The sequence below is a fragment of the Vidua chalybeata genome, chromosome 24 (assembly GCF_026979565.1).
Source record: "Vidua chalybeata isolate OUT-0048 chromosome 24, bVidCha1 merged haplotype, whole genome shotgun sequence".
NCBI lineage: Eukaryota > Metazoa > Chordata > Aves > Passeriformes > Viduidae > Vidua > Vidua chalybeata.
Window position 1 is genome coordinate 4,462,582 of NC_071553.1, and position 19,398 is coordinate 4,481,979.

Sequence of the window (19,398 nt, forward strand, 5' to 3'; positions counted from 1 at the left end):
AATGGCAGGGATTGATCAAAACGAGAGCGGGGCACGGCTCAGCCCCGGGAATCGGGACAGGATGAGGGAGCAGAGCTCTGCCCACCGCTGGCTGCGGGGCAGGGGACAAGGACAGGGGAGTGGGGAAGGGGACAGCGGAATGGGACAGGGGACAGGGGAGTGGGACAGGGGACAGGGGAGTGGGACAGGGGACAGGGGACAAAGGAATGGGACAGGGGAATGGAACAGGGGACAAGGGAATGGGACAGGGGAATGGGGCAGTGGACAAGGGAATGGGACAAGGGAATGGGACAGGGGAATGGGACAGGGGACACCGGAATGGGAAATGGGACAGGGGAATGGGGAATGGGACGGGGAAATGGGCAGGGGACAGGGGACAGAGCAATAGGACAAGGGACAATAGAATGGGACAGGGGATAGGGGAATGGGACAGCGGAATGGGGAATGGGACAGGGGAATGGGGAATGGGACAGGGGAATGGGGAAGGGGACAGGGGAATGGGACAGGGGAGTGGGACAGGGGACAGCGGAATGGGAAATGGGACAGGGGAATGGGGAAGGGGACAGGGGAATGGGCAGGGGACAGGGGACAGAGCAATAGGACAAGGGACAATAGAATGGGACAGGGGACAGGAAAATGGGACAAGGGACAATGGAATGGGCAGGGGACAGGAGAATGGGACAGGGGATAGGGAAATGGGACAGGAGACAGCGGAATGTCCCCACCGTGTGACAGAAACAGAGGTGGCCCGGCCCTGGGACAGCCCCGGGCAGTGCAGGGGGGACCGAACCCCGGGCTGGCCTGGCCTGGCCGCTGCCCCCATCGCCCGCTCCTCGCCGGCTCCACCTCCCGAGGAGCTCCAGCTCCTCAGTTCCCTCTTTCTAACTCGGCAGGGATGCCCCGTGGGGCCCTGCTCACCCCAGGGCTCTGTCCAGGTGACACCCCCTCCCAGCCCCCCAAAATCCCCTCCTGGAGCTGGAGATGCTCCGCCCGCAGCGGGGGTTGTTTTCCCCCGCCGGCAGCAGCCGGGAGATTTCCGATCATCCGCATCCCGGGCTGTCGGGAAGGAGCCGCTTTGATCATCGCTAATTATTGCTCGGGGCTGACAGCCCCGCCCGAGCTCTGCGGCGCCCGGGCCGCCCCCAGCCCGCCTGCGGCTGCCCACGGACCCCAAATCCAGCCCTCCCCAGCTCCCCGGGAGCCAGGGAATGATCCCAAATATCCCAGAGCTGCTCCAGCCTCTCCCAGCTCCCCGGGGCCCAGGGAATGATCCCAAAATATCCCAGAGCTGCTCCAGCCTCTCCCAGCTCCACAGGGTCCAGGGAATGATCCCAAATATCCCAGAGCTGCTCCAGCTTCTCCCAGCTCCCCGGGGCCCAGGGAATGAGGGAATGATCCCAAATATCCCAGCTCCCACCCCCAGTCCGGCTGCAGCTGCCCACGGACCCCAAATCCAGCCTCTCCTAACTCTATGGGGCCAAGGGAATGATCCCAAATATCCCAGAGCTGCTCCAGCCTCTCCCAGCTCCCCGGGGCCCAGGGAATGATCCCAAATATCCCAGCTCCCATCCCCAGTCCGGCTGTGGCTGCCCACAGACCCTAAATCCAGCCTCTCCCAGCTCCAGGGGTCCTGGGAATGATCCCACAAATCCCAGCTCCCACCCTCCAAGGGGGAAAGGGGAGCAGGGCTGCACCCCAGGGCCCGGGGCGTGGCACAGAGGGACCCCCAAACCCCACAAGGGGACACATCCACCTTGTGCCACCTCCTCCCATGCTGTTTTTATCCCCAAAATCGCTGCCAGGACCCCCCGGTCCCCCCCAAATCCTCGGTTCAGCTGCACAGCAGCAGCGCCGCCCACGCCTCGCTCCTTCCTCTTGTTTATCTCCGAGGAGTTTGATTTTTTTCTTTTTTTATATATTCTTTTTTCCTTCTTTAAAAAATTCCCCCAAATCCTCTGCCTTTCTCCGTGAGGAGTTTTGCGGCTCGGGAGGAGCTGGAGCAGGACAGGGAGGGCAGAGGAGGCTGGCAGGGCTCACCGTGCCCCGCAGAGGCTCCGGGATCGGCAATTTTCGGGAATTTTTGGGATGCCAGGTGGCAGGAGCAGGCAGGAATGCTGATGGCTTTCCCAGGCAGCTGATGTTGCTCTTTTCACTTTATTTTTTTTTTTCTTTTGGGTTTTTTTTTCAGTTCATATTTTGGACGCTTTGCAGAGACAAACAACCCTTTTGGGAGGGCAGCTCCGGGCGTGACCTTCCCGGAGCCAGGGGGATACCGAGGGCTCCAGGAAGGGCAGCTCATAATTAATTAACTTCTACATGGAATTAATTTGTCCTGCACGGATTTCTGTTTGTCCTATACGGATTTACATTTGTCCTACGGGGATTTTATTTGTCTTATTTGGATTTATTTCTCTTATGGGGATTTTATTTGTCCCACAGGGATTTTATTTGTCTTATGTGGATTCATTTTTCCTAGATGGATTTATTTGTTCTAGGAAGGATTTGATTTGTCCTATAGGGATTTATGTTTGTTCTATAGAGATTTTATTTGTCCTATAGAGATTTTATTTGTCCTATAGGGATTTATTTCTCTTATAGGGATTTATATTTGTCCTATAAGGATTTTATTTGTCCTGTAGGGATTTATTTCTCCTATATGGAGTTAATTTGCCCTCTATGGGTTTATATTTGTCCTATAAGGATTTATTTCTCTTATAGGGATTTTATTTCTCCTATAGGGATTTATTCCTCCTATAGGGATTTATTGATCTATAGGGATTTTATTTCTCCTATAGGGATTTATTTCTCTTATAGGGATTTTATTTGTCCTGCAGGGATTTAAATGGAAACACTGCAGGCCTTGGAAAACAGGGACTGGGGATCTGAGCATGGGAACTCCCTGGGCCTTGGAAAACAGGGACTGGGGATCCAAACATGGGAATGCCCTGGGCCTTGGAAAACAGGGATTGGGGATCCAAACATGGGAACTCCCTGGGCCTTGGAAAACAGGGATTGGGGATCCAAACATGGGAATGCCCTGGGCCTTGGAAAACAGGGATTGGGGATCCAAACATGGGAATGCCCTGGGCCTTGGAAAACAGGGATTGGGGATCCAAACATGGGAACTCCCTGGGCCTTGGAAAACAGGGACTGGGGATCCAAACATGGGAATGCCCTGGGCCTTGGAAAACAGGGATTGGGGATCCAAACATGGGAATGCCGTGGTTTTCCCGCTGCAGCACCTGGAGGCTCCGGAGGGGAGAGGCAGCTGGGACCTGGAATCATGGAGCAATTCCCTCTGGAAAACATCCTGGAGCTCCCTGTGCCCTCCTGGGGTCCCACCAGGGACAGGGCGGTGCTGCCACGTCCCAGCCGGGGATGGAGCTCAGGGCTGGGACATCCACCCCAGGGCTGGGATGGGATCAGCATCCCAATCCTGCTGGGATGGGATCAGCATCCCGATCCTGCTGGGATGGATCAGCATCCCGATCCTGCTGGGATGGATCAGCATCCCGATCTTGCTGGGATGGGATCAGCATCCCGATCCTGCTGGGATGGGATCAGCATCCCAATCCTGCTGGGATGGGATCAGCATCCCAATCCTGCTGGGATGGATCAGCATCCCGATCCTGCTGGGATGGGATCAGCATCCCGATCCTGCTGGGATTGGCCCTGGCACCCCCGGAGAACCCCCAGATCCCTGGGCACACCCACATCCCAACCCTGGGCACCAGAGAGGGACCTGTGACCCCCATGGGGCTCAGTGACCCCTGCAGCTCCTCCCTGTCCTGTCTTCCTGGCAGGATTTGTCCCAGGATAATCCTGGCAGGATTTGCTCCGGGATAATCCGGTGGGATTTGCTCCGGGATAATCCTGGTGGGATTTGCCCCGGGATAACCCTGGCGGGATTTGCCCCAGGATAATCCCAGTGGGATTTGCCCCAGGATAATCCTGGCAGGATTTGCCCCGGGATAACCCCAGAGGGATTTGCCCCAGGATAATCCTGGCAGGATTTGCCCTGGGATAATCCTGGCAGGATTTGCCCTGGGATAACCCCAGAGGGATTTGCCCCAGGATAATCCTGGTGGGATTTGCCCCAGGATAATCCTGGCAGGAATTGCCCCAGGATAATCCTGGCAGGATTTGCCCCAGGATAATCCTGGCAGGATTTGCCCCAGGATAATCCTGGCAGGATTTGCCCCGGGATAACCCCAGAGGGATTTGCCCCAGGATGATCCCAGCAGATCCTCTGGAAAGCCCAGCGCTCCCAGATGTGTTTGGCTCCGTATCCATGGAGGTGTCAGAGCAGTCCAGGGACAGGAGGGAACGTCGGCATGAGGAAACGCTTCAGAGTTTCCAGCTCTGCTCCAGATGAATCCCTTAACCTTTTCCAAGCTCTTTTTTCCAGTGGCTGCGAGGAGCTCGGAGCCTCCTTGTGCCCTCCCGGCACGGCCTGGGGTGGGGATTTGGGATTTGGGAACGCTCCCTAAATGCACCCCAGGCTTTGCAGGGAACGGGATGGAGCCCCCAGGGTGAGGCCAGAGGGGATCCAGAGGCACTTCTGGGGGGCTGGGGGGTTGGGATGGGCTCCAAGGATTCCATGGGGCTGGGAATTTGGGATGGGATGTGAGGATTCCATGGGGCTGGGGGTTTGGGATGGGCTCCAAGGATTCCATGGGGCTGGGAATTTGGGATGGGATGTGAGGATTCCATGGGGCTGGGGGTTTGGGATGGGCTCCAAGGATTCCATGGGGCTGGGAATTTGGGATGGGATGTGAGGATTCCATGGGGCTGGAGGTTTGGGATGGGCTCCAAGGATTCCAATGGGGCTGGGGGTTTGGGATAGGCTCCAAGGATTCCATGGGACTGGAAGTTTGGGATGGGCTCCAAGGATTCCATGGGGCTGGAGGTTTGGGATGGGCTCCAAGGATTCCATGGGGCTGGGGGTTTGGGATGGGCTGTGAGGATTCCATGGGGCTGGAGGTTTGGGATGGGCTGTGAGGATTCCATGGGGCTGGGGGTTTGGGATGGGCTCCAAGGATTCCATGGGGCTGGGAAAGGATTCCATGGGGCTGGAGGTTTGGGATGGGCTCCAAGGATTCCATGGGGCTGGGGGTTTGGGATGGGCTCCAAGGATTCCATGGGGCTGAAAGTTTGGGATGGGATGTGAGGATTCCATGGGGCTGGGGGTTTGGGATGGGATGTGAGGATTCCATGGGGCTGGGAAAGGATTCCATGGGGCTGGAGATTTGGGATGGGCTGTGAGGATTCCATGGGGCTGGAGGTTTGGGATAGGCTCCAAGGATTCCATGGGGCTGGGAAAGGATTCCATGGGGCTGGCAACTGTCAGGACCGAGCCCACCCCACAACAACCTGCAGACCCAGAGACACCCGGCAGGAACCACGTGAGATTCCAAGACTGGAATTAGGGCAGGATGGGGAAAACGCTGCCCCAACATCTCCCAGCATCTCCCAAAATTTCCCGACACCTCCCAACACCTCCCAGCATCTCCCAACATCTCCCAGCATTTCCCAACATCCCCCAGTATCTCCCAGCATTTTCCAGCATTTTCCAACATCCCCCAACATTTCCCAACATTTCCCAGTATCTCCCAGTATCTATCTCCCAGCATTTCCCAGCATTTCCCAGTATCTCCCAACATTTCCCAGTATCTCCCAGTATCTCCCAGTATCTCCCAACATTTCCCAGCCCCCAGCCGGGGACGGGAAGGGACACTGTGGGATTTTCTGTCCCTCCCTCAGCGCGGGCAGCTCGCCCCATGCCAGGGAAGCTGTGGAGCAGCTCCCATGGAAATCTGGTGATTCCAGGAGCTCCGGGAGCATCCAGCCGGGCCGCGGGGCCGCAGCAGCCCCGGTCAGAGTTTCCAGCAGCTCGCTCGGCTGTTGCTCCGTCTCCGGGTGACCGACTCCCTCCAGATTCCCTCAAATCTCCATCCAAGAATGTTGTTTGGGCTGAAGAATGCGTGGCTGGGAAGGGAAAAAAGGGAAAAGGGAGGTCGAGGCAGGGCTGGCTCGGCTCTCCCCGCTGACCTTCCCGCCCCGGCAGTTGTTGGCCAGATGTGGGGCCTGGGCCCTCCACCCCAAAGGGATCCCGGGATCCCTCGGGATTCCCTTTCCCTGCCCTGCTTGTCCTGGGCAGAGCCCGCGGGGTCCGGGGTGCTGGGAATCCACAGGGAGCTTCCCCGGGCACAGGGAATTCCAGCGGGCCCTGCAGGGACCTGAGCTCTCCCTCCAGGGAGTGCCTGGGGGAGGAGGAGGAGGAGGAGGAAGAGGAGGGTGCCCTGCATGGATGAAGCAATCCAGAGGTACCTGGAGAGAGGAAGAAGAGAAAGATAAAGAGGAGGAAGAGAAGGAAGAAGAGGAAAATGAGGAGTGATGAGGAAGAGGAGTTAAAGGAGGAAGAGGAGTTCAAGGAGGAAGAGGAGGGTTCCCTGCATGGATGAAGCAGTCCAGAGGTACCTTGAGTGAGGAAGAACAGGAAGATGAAGAGGAGGAAGAGGAGAAAAAGAAGAAAGAGGAGGAAGAGGAGGAAAAGGAGGAAAATGAGAGTTCCCTGCATGGATGGAGCAGTGAGAGGTACCTGGAGAGAGGAAGAGGAGGAAGAAGAGGAAGAAGAGGAAGAGGAGGAAAATGAGAAAGAGGAGGAAGAGAAGGAAAAGGAGGAAAATGAGGATTACCTGCATGGATGAAGCAATCCAGAGGTACCCAGAGAAAGGAAGATGAAGAGGAGGAAGAGGAGGAAGAGGAGGAAGAGGAGGAAGAGGAGGAAGAGGAGGAAGAGGAGGAAGATCTGCCCGAGCAAGGCTGGAGGTGCCAAGGGATTCCTTGGCTCCCGTTTGGGAATCTTGACACTGGAATCTCATAAAAGAGCAGTTGGGACCTTCAAATCCTCAGGGATTTGCCTTTAGGGCCAAGATCCAAGGGGGACCTACAGGACACACGGGGTCAGTCCCTGGAACTGGTGACTCCCTCCGGGATAGGATTCCATGGGGCTGGGAATTTGGGATGGGCTGTGAGGACATTCCATGGGACTGAGGGTTTGGGATGGGCTTCAAGGACATTTCATGGATCTGGGGGTTTGGGATAGGCTCCAAGGATATTCCATGGGGCTGGGAATTTGGGATGGGCTGTGAGGATTCCATGGGGCTGGGGGTTTGGGATGGGCTGTGAGGATTCCACGGGGCTGGGAATTTGGGATAGGCTCCAAGGATATTCCACGGGGCTGCGAATTTGGGATGGACTGTGAGGATATTCCATGGGGCTGAGGGTTTGGGATGGGATGTGAGGATTCCATGGGGCTGGGGGTTTGGGATGGGCTGTGAGGATATTCCATGGATCTGGGGGTTTGGGATGGGCTGTGAGGATATTCCATGGATCTGGGGGTTTGGGATGGGCTGTGAGGATTCCATGGATTTGGGGGTTTGGGATGGGCTGTGAGGATTCCATGGATCTGGGGGTTTGGGATGGGCTGTGAGGATTCCCCCTGTGAGAACCAGCAGGAGGGGGAGGACAGAGCAGCAAGGCTGAAACTCCTCGGGAGCGGGAGTTCCCAGGAGTGAAAAAGCAGGAAAAGGAAGCGAGTCTGTGCCTGGGTGCTGCGGGTGGGGTTGAGCCTCCCTTCAGCCTCGGCAGGGGCAGCAGGGAAATGTTTTGTGGCTTTGTTTTGTTGGGAAGCATCCCAAGAAATCTGTGTCCATCCGTGGGGAAGCTCCCGGGACTGGAGGATTAAAGGCAGAGCTGGGCCAGATTCGGTGCTTCCAGATACGAAATTCCAAAGGATTTGATCAAAACAGCTGGAAAAAATCCATCCAAAACAATCCCTGCTCGGCTTGGGTTGGAAAACCAAAGCAAAGCAGGCACGGATGAGATGCAGACTGGGATCCAGGAATGACCACTCCGGATGGGACTGGGCAGCGATGAAGGATTTGGGGTTCCAGGAATCCAGGACAGCACATTCCCAGCTCCTGTCACCAGCTCTGGGCTTCCTCCGAGCAGCCAGCAGCGGGGAATTGGTGGTTTTGGGGGGAAAGATGTGGAAAAATGTCGTGGAAGTCACTTGGGAAGTGCAAGGAGCTGGGATGAAGGGAGAGGGAGCAATGAGGTCCTATCAACACCCCCCTGGTGCCAAGGGAGCCCTGCCAGGAACTTTGGGATAACTGGAGCATGAGATTCCAGTGTTGGATGGAGACAAGAAGGGAAAATCCTCATGGGGTTCTTCAGATGGAAAACTCTCATTTCCCTGAGATAATCCGGGTCTGGTCGGGGTGAGATTGGGCAGAAAGTCCCGGGTTCCGTGGGGAGCACGGGCTGAGCTCCAGCACGCTGATATTCCCTGGTTTAGGCTGGAAAAGGGGATGTGGCCACAGGAATGGCACCGCTCGGGGCCATCTCCTGCTCCTCAGCATTCCCAGGGCACCCCTGGAAGCCACCACGGAGGGTTCCTCCTCCAAAGGGAGCATATCCCAGATCCTTTAAACTTCCAGGAGCTGGGGAGGCTGGAATTCCTTATCCAGCCTGGCTGGGGACTGTCTGCTTTTCCAGGAAAACCTCCAGGCCCTGAAATCCTTGGAGCAGAGATGCTCTGACAGCAGCACACAATTTCCTGGGAATTCAGCAGAATTTCACAAAAATTTCCTGGGAATTCTGCAGAATTTCACAAAAATTTCCCGGGAATTCGGCTCCTTGGGAATGGGATCCAACCCCTCCAACCTCTCCATCATCCCAAAGCCTCCAGTCCCTCCCTTCCACGTGGGATTCCTTCTCCAGCTGCCACCAACAACGCTCAGAGGGGATAAAACCCCTCCCAACCTCCCTTCCCTGGGGTTTTCCTCCCTTTCCCTGCCCTCTTTTCCCACTTTCTCCACATCCTCCCTCCCTGCAGACGGGCTGTGCTTTCCAGGCACATTTCCCTTCCCAAATATTCGGGATTTCTGGCCGAGTGCCCGCTGTACAGTGTGTCCCTCCAAGCCCGGCCACCCAACTCCCCTCACATCGCTGCTCCTCCTCCTCCTCCTCCTCCTCCTCGTCCCGGCGGGAGCGCTCCGGATCCCTGCAGGGCTCCCCCCCCTCCCCCGGGAGGATGTTTTGGCTGGGAATTTTCTATGGAAAACAAGGAGAAAGGGAGCCCAGAGGGGGAGCTGGCACCTGCTGAGCTCCGCTAAATCATTCCAGGCTCCTGGGAGGATCCGTGAGCGCGGCTGGAGCCGGGCAAGAACCGCTCCGGGCTCCTCCTTCCCTCTCCTCTCCTTTCCTTGCGGGAGGAAATGCTTGGAGAGGCCGGGAAGAGCCGGCTCCAAAGAACTCAGGGAGCCGGGATGGGGATGGGGACAGGGACAGGGAGTGGGACAGCTCTGCAGGACCCCCAGGGGCACGGGGATGAGCCCCAAAACCTCTTCCCAGCCATGGATCACCCTCAGGACACGCTCCCTGTTCTCATCTCCCCATTCCCACCCTGCTGAGCCTCGGGGGGATGGATGAGATCCCAAATCCTGGGGATGGATGAGATCCCAAATCCCGGGGAAATGGATGAGATCCCCAAATCCTGGGGGATGGATGAGATCCCAAATCCTGGGGATGGATGAGATCCCAAATCCTGGTGGGATGGATGAGATCCCAAATCCTGGGGAAGTGGATGAGATCCCAAATCCTGGGGAAGTGGATGAGATCCCCAAATCCTGAGGGATGGATGAGATCACACAGTCCCAGAGGGATGGGTGAGATCCCAAATCCTGGTGGGATGGATAAGATCCTAAATACCCAGGGATGGATGAGACACCAGATCCCAGGGGAATGGATGAGATCCCAAATCCCAGGGAATGGATGAGATCCCCAAATCCTGGGGGGTAGATGAGATCCCCCAGTCCCAGAGGGATGGATGAGATCCCAAATCCTGGTGGGATGGATGAGATCCCAAATGCAGGGGGATGGATGAGATCCCAAATGCAGGGGGATGGATGAGATCCTAAATACCCGGGGATGGATGAGACCACAGATCCCAGGGAATGGATGAGATCCCAAATCCCAGGGAATGGATGAGATCCCAAATCCTGGGTGGTGGATGAGATCCAGATCCTGGGGAACGGATGAGGCCCCCGGTTCTGGGGGATGGACGACACCCCCCAATACCAGCAGGATGGATGAAACCCCAAATCCTGGTGGGATGGATGAGACCCCCCCAGTCCCATGTGGATTTTCCCAGCCTGCAGAAATGCCAGCTTGGCAACCCCGCGCTGCCAAACTCGAAGACAAATTCCCGCTGTCACAGTGGCCCCTTTGGTAGGGAATTTATTTACTTTGGATGCTGCCGCCTTATCGTTCATGGAAATGTTTATCCCAAATATTTAACGGCAGCACTGCACAAACTGAGCCTTCCTGGGGAGCACCCGGAGCAGGGCCCACGTCTCCCCTCCCGGTAGTGTAAAAATTCAGGGTAATTCCTTGTTTTTCCCCAAAATCCCACCCTCAGCACCCCCAAAACCCGATATTCCCTCATCTGGCCAGCGGCCTCCTCACGGCTCCCTGATGAGAAACGCAGGAGAGCCCTGAAAAACATCATCCCAACCCCGCTAAGTCGTTAAACAGAGGGAGCCTGGAAAGTGCCAACACTCCTGAGAGAAAAGACGGGAGAGAGAGAGAGAGGAGGGAGAGGAGGGAGAGGGAGGAAAGAAATCGCAGGTTATTTATAACGCCAGGCAGCACCAGGGGCTCTCCAGTCTCTCCTGCAAAGCTGCGGCTGGGAGGTCACTCCCCGAAATCCCTGCCGAGCCCGTGCCCTGCCAGCGCAATATTTGCTCCGGGATCTGGGGCGGGCGCCCGGCGCTGCGGCTCGGGAGCCACCCGCCCATGCTGCCGGTGCCACGGCACAGCCCGGAGCCGCCTTTGCACAGGAGGAGCGCAGCTCGGTGAGTCCAGCTCGGCGGTTTTTAGGCATTTTTTTTATTATTATTATTTTTATTTATTTGGGTTTTTTTTTTTTTTTTTGTGTTTTTTTTTTTTTTTGAAGCCTGATTTCCATCCCCGCGCCTCGGCGCGGCGGGAAGCGCGGGGCAGCACCAAGGGTGGCACAGCTGGAGAGACGGAGCTGCTGGAGAGGCACTTCCCCTCCTGCCCACTTCTCCCGCTGCCCATCTCCCTTCCCACCCACTTCTCCCGGTGCCCATCTCCCTTCCCACCCACTTCTCCCGGTGCCCACCTCTCCTGCTGCCCGATTCTCCCGCTGCTTCTCTCTCCTGCCCACTTTTCCTGATGCCATCTCCCTTCCCACCCACTTCTCCCGCTGCTCCTCTCCTCCTGCCCACTTCTCTCGATGCCCCTCTCCCCTCCTGCCCACTTCTCCTGCTGCCCCTCTCCCTTCCCACCCATTTTCCTCGTGCCCCTCTCCCCTCCTGCCCACTTTTCCTGATGTCCGCCTCCCTCCCCTCTTTTCCTGCTGCCCCTCTGCCATCCCACCCCTCTCCCCATCCCACCTCCCCTCCCGCCCCTCTGCCACCTCCATGCCCACTCATCTGGGATCTGGACACCCGTCCACGCTGGGCAGTGCCTCCCATCCCATCCCATCCCATCCCATCCCATCCCATCCCATCCCATCCCATCCCAGGGTTCCGTGCCCGGCACAGCAGCGCTGCCATGACCCCACGGATGGCCCCAAATCCTTGGAATGAGGAGCTGACCCCGTTGCACCCCCTGGCACAGCACAGGGACACCAGGAGGGGACAGGGACCTCAGGGCCAGATCCCACCCCAAACCCAGGGGTGAACCCCCAGGGAGGGGAGGAGAACCCCACAAACAACGAGGGGACAGCGGGGGGTGCTGGGGACAGATTTTGGGGTCACCAGAGGGTTGAAGGGGGGCACTAGGAAAGGTGGGGGGGGACACCAGGGATGGGTTCTGATCCCAGAAATGGGGGATTTTCCCCAAAGATGGGGGGTTTGCCCCCTGAAATGGGGTTTTTGCCCCCCCACATATGAGGTTTTGCCTCCAAAGATGGGGTTTTGCCCCCAGAGATTGGGATTTGCCCTCAGCGATGGGGATATTCCCCCTAAGAATGGGGTTTTTTTCCTCCAGGGATGGAGTTCTGCCCCCAGGTATAGGGTTATTCCTCCAGGTATAGGGTTTTGCCCCCAGGAATGAGGTTTTTGCCCCCCCAGAGATGGGGTTTTTCCTCCATGGATGGGGTTCTGCCCCCAGGTATACGGTTTTGCCCCCAGGAATGAGATTTTTGCCCCAGGGATGGGGTTCTTGCCCCTCCCGGGGATGGGGTTTTTCCTCCAGGGATGGGGTTTTGCCCCAAAGGGGCCCCCAAGAAGAGGCTGCCAAGAGGGTGGAGAAGCTGCAGGCTCTGGTATGAGAGCAGGCACAGAGCCCTGGAGCAGCAGCAGGAGGAGGAGGAGGAGGAGAAACTCCTCTGCCCCTGCCAAGCTCCCCGTGGCACTCAGCATCCCGCAGGATCCCGAGCACACGGAGCAGGGAGCAGGGAAAAAAGGACAAACCCGGGCCTTGCCAAGCCTGCCTCAATCCCCCTTTTTTTCCCGTGCCAGGGTGGCAGGGCAGGGCACTCTGTGCCCTCTGTGCATGCCAGGCCGGGCGTCCCCTCCTCTGCTGCAGGTTGGGGACACGGCCAGGGGTCACCAGGTGACCTCAGGGCCACCCGTGGCATGGCAAAAAGGGGACACTGGTCCCTGTTGTCCCTGCTGTCCCTGCTGTCCCTGCTGTCCCTGCTGTCCCTGCTGTCCCCTGCTGTCCCTACTGGTCCCTGCTGTCCCTGCTGGTCCTTGCTGGTCCCTGCTGTCCCTACTGGTCCTTGCTGTCCCCTGCTGTCCCTGCTGTCCCTACTGGTCCCTGCTGTCCCTACTGGTCCTTGCTGTCCCCTGCTGGTCCCTGCTGTCCCTACTGGTCCCTGCTGTCCCTACTGGTCCCTGCTGTCCCCTACTGGTCCCTGCTGTCCCTGCTGTCCTTGCTGTCCCTGCTGTCCCCTGATGTCCCTACTGGTCCCTACTGGTCCCTACTGGTCCCTGCTGTCTCTTGCTGGTCTCTGCTGTCCTTTGCTGTCCCCTGCTGTCCCTACTGGTCCCTACTCGTCCCTACTGGTTCCTCCTGGTCCCTGCTGTCCCTGCTGTCCCTACTGGTCCCTGCTGTCCCTACTGGTCCCTACTGGTCCCTACTGGTCCCTGCTGTCCCTACTGGTCCCTCCTGGTCCCTGCTGTCCCTGCTGTCCCTTGCCGGTCCCTGCTGGAGCAGAGCTGGCAGTGACCCCCTCCCAGCCACGTAGGATCCTCTCCCGTTCCCAGCAGCGAAATTCCTGGAGGGATTTCAACCTGCCTGGCTGCAGGAACACCCCGTGCGCTCATTTATCCCGGGATGAGGAGGGAGGATGACTCCAGAGCTGGAATCCTCCTGCTCCAGCCCCACCTGGGCATGGCAGGAGGCGGCCATGGGGATCAGGGATGGGTTTGCCTCATTCCCTGCTCTCCTCTGGATCCAGCACCGGGTGTTGTCCCCTCTCCCTGGTCACAGCGAGGGTGCTGCCCCTTCTCGTGCCTGGGGAAATGGAAGCTTGGAAGAGGTTTCAGCTCCAAAATCAGGCAGAATTTGTTTACCAGGATCTGCATCCTGCGTTTCTGTGGGGGAAGGGAGAGCTGGAAGAAACCCACAGCGATTCCTGTCACCAGCGAACGGAGCATAAATAGCTCCTTCAAAAGATGCCTCGAGCTCCTTCAAAAGGCTCCTCGAGCTCCCAAAATCACCCTGATCTGGCAGCTTCCCCTCTCAGCCAGAGAATTCAAATCCCTTCTCCAAGGGGATCCAAATTCCTTCTCCTCCCTCCCACGCAGAGCCAAGCCCGGGCACCTCGTGTGACCTCGCGCAAATCCGCGTGTCCCCAGAAACTGGAACGGAATTAGCCAGAAATCAGGATCTCACAAGCAAATCTCCACTGGGGTGGAGGGTTCTCCCAAATCTCCACTGGGATGGAGATTCCTCCCAGATCTCCACTGGTTTGTTCCAAATCTCCACCAGGAATGGAGGCTCCTCCCAGATCCCCACTGGGAGGGAGTTTTTTTTTCCCAAATCTCCCACTGGTTTCCCCCCAAATCTCCACCGAGGACTAAGGTTCCTCCCAAATCTACTCCAGGGTGGGAGGTTCCTTCCAAATCTCCACTGGGATGGAGATTCCTCCCAGATCTCCACTGGTTCCTCCCAAATCTCCTCCAGGGATGGAGGTTCTCCCCTAAGTTCCCACTGGGAAGGAGATTCCTCCCAAATCTCCACTGGTTTCTCCCAGATCTCCACCAGTGAGGGAGGTTTTTCCCCAAATCTCCCCCGGTTCCTCCCAAATCTCCACCGGGCTGGAATTTTCTCCAGGGTGAAAAGGGGGAAGATCACGTAACCCCACACAGGGGAAATGTCCACAGACGGGGATTTTTGGGTAGGATTCCCCCATCTCCTGCCTCTCCAGCTCTGCCACCCCCTCCAGCTCTGCCTGCCTCCCCGGCTCATCCTCCCACGGCTTTGTCCCCTCGCAGGTCCCTCCAGCGCCATGCCTTGGGCCACCACCCTCATCCTCATCCTGGCCGGGCTCTGCGGGTCCTCCCTGGGCCAGTACAACGAGGAGGAGGACCTGGCGTGGCTCCAGTACTACCTGCGGCAGTCCCGCGTCTCCTCCTACAACTACGTGCCCTACTACGAGGAGGAGAGCCCCGCGTACGCCTACTCCTACCCCTCTGCCACCGACACCGAGCCCGAGCCCGAGCCGGAGCCGCAGCAAGCCGCGCCCTGGCGGTGTCCCCAAGAGTGTGACTGTCCCCCCAACTTCTCCTCGGCCATGTATTGCGACACCCGCAACCTGCGGTACCTGCCGTTCGTGCCGTCGCGGATGAAGTACGTTTATTTCCAGAACAATCTGATCACCTCCGTCCAGGAGGGAGCCTTCGACAACGCCACGGAGCTGGAGTGGCTGGCGCTGCACAACAACCAGATCAGCAGCGAGAAGATGGGGAGAAGGGTTTTTGGGAAGCTGCAGCGCCTGGAGAGGCTCTACATGAACAACAACAACCTGACCAGGCTGCCCAGCCCCCTGCCGCGCTCGCTGCGCGAGCTCCACCTCTCCTACAACCAGATCTCCAAGGTGCCTTCCAACGCTCTGGAGGGGCTGGAGAACCTCACGGCGCTGTACCTCAGCCACAACTTCATCTTCGAGATGGGCGCGTCCCTCAAGGGGCTCAAGTCGTTGATCCTGGCCGACCTGAGCTACAACAACCTCAGGAAGGTCCCCGACGGGCTGCCCGCGTCCCTGGAGCAGCTCTACCTGGAGTACAACTACATCAACGCCATCCCCGACGATTATTTCCAGGTGTCCCCCAGGCTGCTCTACGTGAGGATGTCCCACAACAGCCTGACCAACCAAGGGCTCTCCAGCAACACCTTCAACAGCAGCAGCATCCTGGAGCTGGACCTCTCCTACAACCGGCTGCAGAAGATCCCGCGGGTCAACACCAACCTGGAGAACCTCTACCTGCAGGGGAACCAGATCAACGGTGAGCAGGGGCGTGGGAATGGGAACTGGGATGGGAAATGGGGATGGGAATGGGAAATGGGGATGAGGATGGAGATGGGAATGGGGATGGGAGATGGGAAATGGGGATGGGAATGGGAAATGGGGATGGGAATGGGAAATGGGAAATGGGAAATGGGGATGGGGATGGGGATGGGGATGGGGATGGGAATGGGAAATGGGGATGGGGATGGGGATGGGGATGGGGATGGGAAATGGGAATAGAAATGGGAAATGGGGATAGGAATGGGAAATGGGGATGGGAATTGGAAATGGGAATAGGAATGGGAAATGGGGATGGAAATTGGAAATGGGAATAGGAATGGGAAATGGGGATGGGAATTGGAAATGGGAATAGGAATGGGAAATGGGGATGGGAATTGGAAATGGGAATAGGAATGGGAAATGGGGATGGGAATTGGAAATGGGAATGGGAATGGGAAGGTGTCAGTGCAGCCATCAGCTGTTGCAGGGAAAACACAGAACCCCGCAGCGGGGAGCTGCCAGCAGCACAGACACGGGAACAGATTCCCAAATGTTTGCTTTCCAAACCGGAGCTGCCGCCGTCTGCCCACAAACGCCGCGGAGCCACCGCCGGCTCCGCCCCCTCCTCCTCCTCCTCCTCCTCCTCCTCCTCCTCCTCTGCGGGTCCTGCTGACCTTCACAGCACCCCCAGGATCGGAGATGCGGCCCCAGGAGCGCGGCCCCAATCCCTTTGGAGCACCCAGACCGCGGTCCTGCCCCTCCGCCCCACCGAGGCTCCCCTCTGTGGGTGCAGCCCCCAAATCCCCAAATCCCAGCGTGCCCCCCCGCAGCATCCCGCTGCCTTTTCCAGCAGCAGCCCGGCCTGGAGCTCTGCTGCCCTCTAGGCTCAAATCCTGCACGGAAAAAAAAAAAAAAAAAAAACAAACCACAAACCCAAAAATGTATTTTGGAGTTTGTTCCATCTCCCGCTTCCAAACGCAGCCTGGGCTGGGCTGGGCTGGAATTTCCCTGCCTGGCGCTGGCAGCAGAGGAGCGCAGAGGGGACGGCTGGGATGGGGACAGGGACATCCCCGCTCCTGGACACGCTGCCCGAGGGTCCCACGGTGGCCAGAGGGGTCAGGGGATGGAGGCTGCAGCACAGGAAGCCTCCAAAAAGAGGCTGGAAAGGAAAACCCTGATGGAAAGCAGCGTTTTCCACCCGACTCCACCCTCCGAGCGCTCCATCCCGGCTGGGCAGGGAAGATTCCAAACCCTCCTGCTCCTCCTGGCTGCGGCCAGGAGCACCAGGAACCCTTTTAGCTTGAGGGGTTGAGTCCAAATCCGCAGGAAAAATCAGCGAATTTGGGCTGCTCCCATATTTTTTCCCCCTGCCTGCCTCAACACAAAGCAGCACTCAGAGGTCGATCCCCCAGAACAGAGAATTTATCACTAAAAATCAGCCCTTGGGGGAAGGATGGGGGGGATTCAGCTCCAGTGATGCCTTGAGAAGGCTGAGCTAGAGCAGAGGCTGGACAGGGCTAAGGAATAAAGCAGGGATTTATTCAAAGGATCTCCTCAATGGACCCACCTTGGGCAGCACAAGAGCCCAGCCAGGGTTGCACCCGAGATGAACCAAAATGGTCCCAAAATGAACCCAAAATGGTCCCAAAATGAACCCAAGATTGTCCCAAAATGTCACAAAATGAACCCAAGATGAACAAAAATGGTCCCAAAATGAACCCAAGGTGGACCCAAATGGCCACAAAATGAACCAAAGAGGGACCCAAAATGGTCCCAAGATGGACCCAAATGGTCACAAAATGCACAACCGGTCACGGGGTCTCTGACTTTTATAAGTTCTGGTCCATTTGCATATTGGAGTTAATTGTCCAGTTCCAGCCTTAGGTTATGAAATCACATCCTGCTTGTTTTTCCTCTCTTCAGCCCATGTTGTTTATGATCTTGGGCCTGAGATTTGCATCATTTGAAATTCGGCTCATAGAGCAGGAATTGTTTTGTCTCCCTACCCTGTGAACAGAGCTCACCATCCCGTAACGCGAAGCCCAGCCCCACACTCTAAAGCAACACAGAAGCTGAAAACCACAAAACCTAAACCCTGAAGGCCTCACCATCTCCTCTCCTCCCCAGAGTTCTCCATCAGCAGTTTCTGCTCCGTGGTGGATGTCATGAACTACTCCCGGCTCCAGGTGCTGCGGCTCGACGGCAACGAGATCAAGCGCAACGCGGTGCCCCCGGACGCGCCGCTGTGCCTGCGCCGGGCCACCGTCATCGAGATCTGAGCCACCCTCAGGACTTGTGTCCCCCGCTCCCAGGGACTCCCCTCGTTCCCCCTTTTCCATCCGACTCGGCTTCGCGGCAGCGCCACCGCAGCGTGCTGCCGGTTTTCCCGAAATTCTCGCTTTTCCCCACTCAGATCCCACCCCGCAGAGCGCCGTGCCCGCTGTCACCTCCTGCCCCAGGCTGGGGTGGGGCACAGCAGGGGTGGGGCTCATCCCGCCTTGGATAAACGGCGAAATCCCAAAGCCGATCCCAAAACCGGCTCTGAACCCCCTGGAAGGAGCACCCGAGGGGTTGGGAGCTGCAGGAGTGAAGGGTTAAAGACCTCCAGGCTGGAGGGGGTCCCTCAGTGCGGGGTGAGGAGGAGCAAATCCATCCCTTCCCTTCCTTTTCCCCCCTTTTCCACCAGCCTGCTCCAGAATTAACGGAGAGAAACCCTAAAGGAGAGAAACCCGCCCTGGGCTCAGAGGGAAACCCCCCTGAGGAACAGGCTGGGCATGGGAAGATCCCAAATCTTCCACGCAAACCCCTGGATCAGGGCAGGATGGGGAAAATCCTGGTGCTGTCACCCCTCCCCGGAGCTGTCACCCCTGGTGGTGTCACCCCCAGCTGCCCCTCCCTGAGCTCAGGCCCCCGGGCTATCCCAATTAAAACCCTGAAACTAATCACAGAGCCACGCTGGAATTCCCTAAAAATCCCAAATTCCCCAGCTCAGCCCCTCGGGTGGCTGAGTTTGAGGACCAAGGGGCAGCTGAGCTTTGGGGGTGACCTGTCCAGGGGATCACCCCGGCCCTCCGCGTTGTTCCTGCATGCAAAAATCATTAAAAAAAAAACTCCCAAAATCCCATAATTTCACCAGCATGAACTGTAAACCCCAAACCCATCAATAAAACCCTTCCAGAACGTGCAGCCAGCGCCGTCCCAGCCTCTGCTCCTCTCCGGGATGATTTTCCAGGCTGGAATTGCCGTCTAGCGGCTGGCCCGGGCATGGCACGGAGCTTTCCCCGGGAGCTGCCGCTCCACCGCATTTCCCGGTGAAACAGGGGAAAATATCCATGGAAAAGGCTCCGCGGGAGTGGGAGGGATGGAGGCACCACTGTTTTTGTTTTTTTTTTTCTGGCCCCTCAAGCTTCGGTGCTGAGGATTTTTAACAGCTGGGCTGGGGGATGGTTAAAAAATAAAAGAAAAAAAAATTGGAATTTCACACGGAGGGGAGCAGAAAGTGCCATGTCCCAGGCTGGGAGCAGCCAGGGAAGCAGAGCCTGCAGGATTCTGTGGGATGCAGGAGTTGGGGTTCCAAAAAATCCCAATCCCTGGTCGGGGGCAGCCCCAAAGCTCCAGCCAAGGCTCGTGGAGAAGCCAGGCAGGAGATCCCATCCAATCCTTTGGGACACCCCTTTCCCCATGCCAGGGTGGCACAGGGACATCCACACCCTCATCACGGCCTCATCCCGACATCCCAAACCCCATCCCAGAGATCCAAATCCTCCCTGAGGCACCGGGATGGGGTGCAGGATTTGGGATTCCAACAAAACCCCAAACCCCTGGCTGGGACCAGCCCCCAGCTC

General features: G+C 57.6%; 1 protein-coding gene across 1 annotated transcript; it reads left to right on the forward strand.

The window, feature by feature from the left end:
• The first annotated feature begins 10,642 nt into the window (after positions 1-10,642).
• On the forward strand, positions 10,643-18,743 carry FMOD (fibromodulin). Its single transcript, XM_053963809.1, has 3 exons — positions 10,643-10,922; positions 14,541-15,551; positions 17,681-18,743. The coding sequence occupies exons 2-3, from the start codon at positions 14,555-14,557 to the stop codon at positions 17,830-17,832; spliced, it is 1,149 nt and encodes a 382-aa protein (XP_053819784.1). The 5' UTR covers positions 10,643-10,922; positions 14,541-14,554; the 3' UTR covers positions 17,833-18,743.
• The last annotated feature ends 655 nt before the right edge of the window (positions 18,744-19,398 follow it).